The 7,771-nt window shown below is 58.9% G+C and overlaps 1 protein-coding gene across 2 annotated transcripts in view; it reads left to right on the top strand.

The window, feature by feature from the left end:
• The first annotated feature begins 1,354 nt into the window (after positions 1–1,354).
• LOC113208479 (uncharacterized) overlaps positions 1,355–7,771 on the top strand; it is a 113,288-nt gene continuing 106,871 nt past the window's right edge. The window contains exon 1 of one of the 2 annotated variants that reach the window (XM_052274410.1): positions 1,355–1,691. In XM_052274410.1, coding sequence (XP_052130370.1) covers positions 1,674–1,691 — 18 coding nt within the window. In that variant the 5' untranslated portion in view covers positions 1,355–1,673. The remainder of the gene's footprint in view (positions 1,692–7,771) is intronic. The other variant, XM_052274396.1, reaches the window with a different exon arrangement.

Genomic DNA, 7,771 nt, shown 5'->3' with positions numbered 1-7,771 from the left:
CTACCTCGCCCTACCTCGCTCTACCTCGCCCTACCTCGCTCTACCTCGCTCTACCTCGCTCTACCTCGACCTACCTCGACCTACCCCGCCCCTAGCCGCGCCCGTCGAGGCCGTTCAATTGTATTTAGATGTAAATGGCGGTATTATGGCGGCCCTCTGCCATGCGATTCAGGAGATCGTTCAAGAGGGGCTCTCCTATACCTACCCCATGAGTGCAACAAGGAAGGAGGTATAAGAGAGCCCCTCTTGAACGATCTCCTGAATCGCACGGCTGCCCTCCCCCAGCACATCCTAATAAAACTGATGAGGTTCAGCCCGCGCTAATCACCGGCCTCTCTGTGATCGACGCTCAATCAAGCGCCCCACCACCGCCGCCTCACTCTCATTGCATTGTGTCCCGCTCATCAGTGTCACAATGTCACTGCCGGGGCCTGTTGCGCTGGTTTGGCAGTCGCGTGTTTGGCTGCCCCGCCCTTGCTTGGCCCCACCGCGCCACAACCTGCCCCGCCGCCGCCCTTCGCCTCTCGACTACTAGTGTGATGCGCTGCGAGTTTCCATCGCAACAGTTTAAACCAGAGATGAGAGCCGCCGCCGGGGTACTTCCCCCGGCCAACAAAGCTTCTGCGGGGAGTCAGCACTGTTAAAACCTTACGGCGAAAAATGCCGAATCCTTCGTATCTACGAAGGATTTGGAAACTTTGTAGGTAGCAAATCCTTCACAGGATTTGGTATATTTTGCTTCGTAAGGTGTTAACTGTGAGCCTTATGACGTGCCCGAGGCTACAACCACCCTCTGTAGCCTGTAGCAGCAAGGGATGTCCGCCTCGCTCGCCCCCCTCTCCCCCTTACGCCGCGGTGCCACGAGGAGGGAGGAGGTGTCATCATGTTCCAGGCTACCCGCCGGTCGGCTCTTGCTACCGTGCGGAGCCCCTTTTCCGTCCGTGGTGGTGTGTTGGGGTGGTGGTGTATGGAGGGCCGGTCCGAATACCCAATACAGTCGTTCTCATCTAATCTGTCTGCGGACCGGCCAGAGAGGGCACCGCACCGTGACTGTCGCCACGATATGTGCCCAAGTCTCATGTAAGTGCCCCTGCCAGCCCCGCGGTAGGGGACGCGGTGGTCTCATATGTAGACAAACAAGGCGGGGACGCGTGCGCTTATGGGACGGCGTCGTGACGCGCCCGCTGATTGAGTTGTCTCCGGGGCCCGGGGCCCTGGGCCCAGGCCGGCCCAGCGGGCCCAGCAGGCCCGCGCTGGCGACGCTGATGGGACGCCGCCGCGGCGCCGCTGCGGGGCGGGGCGCGCTGCTCCACGCGGCGCTACGCGGCGCCCCGCGGCGGCCCCAGTGTGGCGCGCGCGCTCGTGGCGTGCGGTTGGTACCACTGGCTCGTGCGGTAGGGCGGTAGCGCAGCGGAGACGCGCCGGCGTGACGGCGTGACGATATACCCCGTGGAGCCGCGAGGGCGACGCGGTAAACGTGACGTGACGGTCGTAATGTGAATGCGATGGCGCCCCTGTCAGCGCGCTGCTGCGGCCGCAGCACTGTGATGCACAAGGGATTACCTCCGCCACCACCGACAGCACCAGCACCGGCCGTCCGACGGTGAACTCGCCATTATCCATGGCTGTCCAGTTCGCCGTAGGTCCGCGGAGCCGCATGGCGGTCCACGCCCATGGGCGACAGGCCTGAGGTGAGACTGGACGCGACTGCTCTCCGTGTGCTCCTGACTCTGGAGGCTCCCGGGTGGGCCTCCCTCCTGGAGCTGTGCGCTCTGCAGGCTCTGCAGGCTGCGGTGCGCGGTACGGCGCCTGCCTGTGCACAATGCAGGCGCTCAGCCACTGTGACGCCGGGGCCGGGGCCGCGGCGGGGCCGGCGCGCGACACGCTTTGGGAGGGACTGCACTGCACGGGGGAGGAGGAGCGCCGTTCTCACGCCCCTTGGTGACGGCCTCCCCCCGCGCCCCCGTGCTCTCCCTGCAGTGCAGTGGGTCACGAGCGTGTCTCCGCCCTTGCGTCACTCTGCGCCGGGCTCCTGCCGTTGCTGTCAGCCCCCCGGGTGAGCCGCGCCGTCGAACAGGTGCGGGCGAGGCGTGTGTGCAGTGTAAGCTCGCGGCGCCTGCTTCTCTCTCGCACTCGCGGTGCCCGCGGCCGCGGGGCGTGAGGTGCAGGCTTTATCAGGGCCGGCCCCGCGGCCACGACAGGCCCGGCCCGGCTGTTGCACCTGCCTGCACACCCGCGGCCCGGCTGCGGCCCGGCCCTCCTCAACCAGAGGCTGGAGCACACTGTCACAGAAAAGTAATTGCATTAGCTGCCTTAACGAATGATTAGCTCTCTCGACTATGCATTTTAGCTCGTTAGGCCGAGGTAATAAAATAAGCCCTTGTAACTTATGTTACATGGACAGACCAAAGCAAGTGCAGCCGCTAGGAAAGGTGGTGAACAATATTTTGTAATTTCTAAGGGCTAGCACACGAGTCGCCTGTGCTGCAAACGTTATTTCTCTCTGGCAGTGAACTTTTCTACGCCGTCATTGTTGATCCAGTCACTAACGTTGCTAACTGTCCTGTACCCTGGTGGAGCTTTCACCTAAGGGATCGTTCAGAAAGAACGCCGTTTTTCATTCGGCAAATTGCGGGAGCTCCTCGGCGCCTGCGAGACTCGGGGTAGGCTACCCGCAGTACGCGAATGCGCTGCATGCAAGACGTAGCCTACCTACCAGGCGTTATGAGAGCTTGCAGAGGTTGATTCTGGCAGGTTCGTAACGGCGAATGACGGGCGAACTTTTTGGATGTTCCCCATGCAAAAAAGTACGCGCCTCTCCGTGCGACTTCAATCCCCTCCACTGCTAATGCGCAGGATGGCTGGTGATGCCGTTTCCCGTTCGCACCGATCGCTCTTTGATTTCGTACCGCGAGCTATAACTAGTTAGACACTGGATGGCAAATTCTGGTGACGTCAGCTCTCGGAGATGAAATGCCACGCTCTTTCAGTCATACTCTGGAAGCGTCATGCATTAAGCCGCGCTTAGTGGCACTGTGCGCCTTCGCCAAGTCCCCAAATTTCTGTCCGACACTGTGACAGTCGATCAAATTGTGCACTCAACCCAATGTCATAAAAACATGACTGATTCCCATGTTATACTAGGTAGATGTACGCCAGACCACGTCTCGCGTAACAGGCTTCGCGATATCTCACGAAACACTGTTACGCTGCGACGCGCCTGGCATACATCTACCTAGGCCTGCGGCGCTGACACCCGAGTCGGGCAAAAGGCAGAGTTGGTGATAGGCCTTCGGCTCCAAAGGACACAACTTTTACCCCCAGGATTTTATTTTGACGAGTTGCCCCACCAGAGACCATCAAATGTCTGAGAAACAACATTAAAATGGTTTGGGGTCATTTTCGTGTGGATGTCACCCCCTGGCGACTAAACGGTTAGAGATAGAGCCAAACGCACAAAATTTTGGCCCAAAGGGTTCTACTTTGACGAGTTACGTCTTAGGAAGATGTAAAAAAATAAAAAAAATTAGAAGTAATATTTTGGGGTATTCGTTTTTGATTTTTTTGACCGGTCAATTTTTAAGCTAGAGGGCTTAAAATCAATACAGTTCTTGCTTTTTATGCTACAAAGCTACGCTAAAAATGTCAGGTACCTAGCTCAACCCGTTCTCGAGTTATCGTGTTTACAGACAAACAGACAGACAGACACACAGACAGACAGACACACAGACAGACACGAAACTTTTTGATGACCACCACTGGAGTAATAGGCTTCGCTATCGCTCAGCCAATTATCAACCTTTGGAAGCCGTAGAAGCTAATCTTACTTTTCTGGTACTGGTAAATACATTAGCGTTGGGAGCTAATAGGCTTATGCCATGACAGAGCCTAGACTAACTATAGCTGCTACAGCTGGTAACGTTTGCCCATATCTGATGAGAACATTAGCTAAGACCATTATTGGCCGACTATATGTTAGCTGGGACACCTTACTTTTTTTTTGTCCGTGCAAGAGACACGTTTGCATTGCGGCCCTTTCGTTCGCCACAACCGGAGGCTGCGGCGGGACGGGATGATCCCGAATGATCCCTTCGCTTTCCTGACGCTTGATAAACGCCGTGGGCGTGGGCCGTCCGGACTGGACTGGGCTGGACAGCTGGACCTCGCGGGTCGGGCCAGGCAGGGCCGGGCCGGGAGCACCGTGTAAGTGGCCTTAACACGCTCATCTGCACGTTGCGTAATTCACGACTCGGTAGAGGCGACATCGCGACGTTAATTACCCCCGAGGAAGAGGAAGGAGGATAGGGCCTGGCCACGACCACCGCGAGGAATGAGGACGCCGCCGCTCGCCCTGGCGCCTCCTGGCACCCCCTCGGCATCAGTCATCAATGTTAGCGGTCAGGTGGGCTGCTCCCCTCCTCCCCTTTCCCCTTTCTACCCGACCGACGGGTATTCATAGTCGCGGGCGACGCGCGCCGGGAGGTGAGCCGAGGTGCTGAGGTGTGTCGAGTTAGGTTAGGTTATGCTTGGCGGTGGCGGGGCGGGGCAGGGCGGGGCGGTGCAGCTTGCCCAGGTCAGTGTCGCGTCGCTGCGTCTGAGCCCTGAGCTGAGCCGGGCGGCGTCCTGGCGACCCCCGCTCTCCGGCGGCAGGCTGGACTGGACTGGCTGCATCCTTCTCTAATCCTGTGCCTTGTCAACTGTGGAGACCGCACACAAATTGTCCTTTCTCTCGGCCATTTCATTGAACTATAAAGCCACAATGGAAGCCTGGTCGGACCGGGCACTGTAAACGAAATATCCTCGTCTATAATTTACAACATTTCTTGTAATTTTTATTTTCAAATTGTGTTGTAAATTTGCGACAGCCCATTCTAGCTTGTCGGTCAATTCGAAGTCGGTAAAAAAGTGCTTGTAAATTTAGAATCTCAAATTGTAAATTTATCACATCGTTGAAAATTTTCCCGTTAGCCCAAAACTATTTTTCAGTTGGGAAATGTAGTTTGCGCGGGAATAACTCTCCCATAGCATGGCAGACTCTAAAAAGACCCCCTAGGAAGGCAGTGAAAACTATCTCAACCTCCCTAAAACCTAAAGCAATTTCTACGCCTACAACCTGACGGCCGCTTGCAGACCGCGACTCGCGGGTCCGGCCCGGCCAGGCGCGGACGAGGTACTGCTGCCAAGGGCGTGACGACGGGCCGACTAGACTATGGCCGCGGCTTTCGCGGAGCAGAGTTGCAGCAGCAGTAGAGTTGTAACAGCAGCAGCAGCAGCGACTTGTTCGTCGCGGACCGCGAGGCAGAAATTGGTTGACATTGCTGCTGAAAACGCCGCGCGGCTCGCGACGCTGCGCGCTGGCTGCTCAACCCTTGCCGTGGCGCCGCGGCACGCCGCCGTGTGTCCCTCCCCACATTTTTGCCCCACGCCGACTCGCGCGACCCGTTTCATAGGGGCCAGGCCGGTTGGGGGTCGGCGCAGTGGCGGCGGAGTCTTCTGACATGTATGTCGATAACATTGCGCTCGACATGCAGCGCCGCGGATCGGGCGGGGTAAATGGGGTCGCCCCCCCCCCCTCCAGGAGCTGCATCCAACTTTGTGTCAGTTTGTCCGGTATAGTTTTACAGCCGGTCGTTTCGGTCGCACCGCGAGCGTCGCACGCAGAGTTGTAGTTTTGCCTGTTTTGTTTCGGGACGCGGGGTGCGGCTCTGCCCGCCTATGGACGACAAAGCGGCGGCATATGGAGACGCGTGCCGCGCCTCCCACGCGACGCCGAGCTCGCCGAGTCTGTATATGGGATCGCCAATGAAATCTGCTACAAAATTCAAAACATTCCGCGCGGGGATAGCCTAGGCGCGTTTCGCGATGCGGACGTTTGTGTCTTCCCGGAAGCGCCTCCCCTCCCCCCCCTTTCCCATGACCCCCTTGGAGTGTCGTTGCGTCAGTGTGACTTTGTAGTGGACTTTTCTCAAGTGCTGGGCCATGAGGATATGACACCTGAGGGACCAAAAGGTCGGGGTGGGGGTGGGGGCCCTGGCGCTGGCGCCGGCCGCGTTTCCTCACTGCTTCGCCGACACATTTTCTCCGACAGTGTAGAGGCGCGTCTTTGCTTTGGCGGTTAAGGTCAGGGTATGGAGATTGAAGATCCAGTGGCTGCTGCGGCACGGCAGGTGCGGCAGCGGCGCGCGTCTGCAGATGTGTGCGTCTCCTCTTCTAGAGGGGGCGGGGGGGGGGCGATAGCCACCCACAATCAGCCTCGTGTGTCCGTGGGTCCGTGCGAACGCCAAAGCTAACCGCGATAAGTCCGAGGCGGTCCCACGCCGCACACGGCACGCCCGACCCATCACGGCCTCCGCGCGCTCGCATAGTCCCCAAGACTGTCTCGAACAGAAGGAGAAAACGTGTTTTTATTTTTCTGTTTCGGTTAACGACGACGTTTCCCCCCTGACAACAGCTGTCCCGCCCGTATGGGCGCACAGGTACTAGTACCCGCCGCAGTTGAACAAGCAGCACACATTTGCCCTCACCGTGCCTTATCAGTGGAAAGGGCCGCCGAGCTGGGCGGGCCGGGCGGTCTGCGGCGGACACTGTCATTTCAACTGCGCTGCACGAGCGAACCGTCTGGCAATACGGGTTGCCGTTCACTTGGCCCGCTCCACCACCACGCTTCTGCGCCTCCCCTCTGCCTCCCGTGGCCTTGGGACCCCGCATCCCCCTCCTCCTCCTCCCCTCTGCGCTGGCGCCTACCCCGGTCGGGCCCCCCGGCCACCAGGTCTGTTTGCTCCTTGGGGCACTTAGTGACGTTGAGGGAGCGCGCCCGGCCTGGACGTGGACGGCGACAAAAAGCGTTCCTCTCAACGCCTCCCCTTCTCCTTGCTGCTGCTGCCTGTCTTAGCCTTCTCCTTCCCCCTCCCTTTCCCCCCGCTGCATTTGCTCCCCTCTGAAAACACGACGGCTTGCTTTGCGACGTGTTTTCCCTAAAATTGCGGCTGGCGTGTGCTGAAATATTAATTTCTTAATATACTTGATGTCTGGTAGACCTAAAATCTCATTTCACACACACACACACACACACACACACACACACACACACACACACACACACACACACAACAATTCACGGTGGTTCAAAAATGCAAAGGGAATTGCCTCCCTGCCGCACACGCATTTCCTTCCGTCCGCTTGGTAAACTGTTCTATTTACAGTGTGGCCCCTCCTCCCCCGCTTGCCCCACCCCATTCTTCTTACCCACACGCTCAGCAGTGCGCGGTGAAACATACGGCAGTCGGCCGAGCGTGACGCGAGCGTGTGCGGGGCGTGTTGCCGCGGGTGAGAGGGGAGAGCGGGAGATATGGACCGCCCTAGGACTTCGTTCTGACACCCCCGGTGATGATGGGGAGGAAAGAAAACAGGGGGTAAGAGGGGGGGGGAAGCCAAGCCGCCCTTCTAAAAGGTCGCTGTGGCCGCCGCTGTGGACACGGTCTACCCGGTTGTCTACTCGGCGTGGCGTCGCCGTCGGACTCCGGCTGCGGATCGATCGTCGATCGGCCGTGTCCAGCGCCCGGGCGAGGCGCGCCCCGTCCTTGGGAGGTCGTTGTCTGACGGACGTCCTTTTGTCTAGTGTCACGGCGCGTCTATGTGCGTAACTAGGCGTGTCCACCATGACTGCCCGTCTGTTATGGCGGCTTCCTCCGGTGGCCATAGGTCCGATTACGGGGCGGGGCGCGCGGGCGGGTCTCTGCGCGCCTGCAGGGTGCTGTGTAGGCCGCTCGCT

This window comes from Frankliniella occidentalis, unplaced genomic scaffold (assembly GCF_000697945.3).
Source record: "Frankliniella occidentalis isolate FOCC.00 unplaced genomic scaffold, Focc_3.1 Scaffold8, whole genome shotgun sequence".
Lineage (NCBI taxonomy): Eukaryota > Metazoa > Arthropoda > Insecta > Thysanoptera > Thripidae > Frankliniella > Frankliniella occidentalis.
This window is presented reverse-complemented; position numbering and strand designations above follow the sequence as displayed.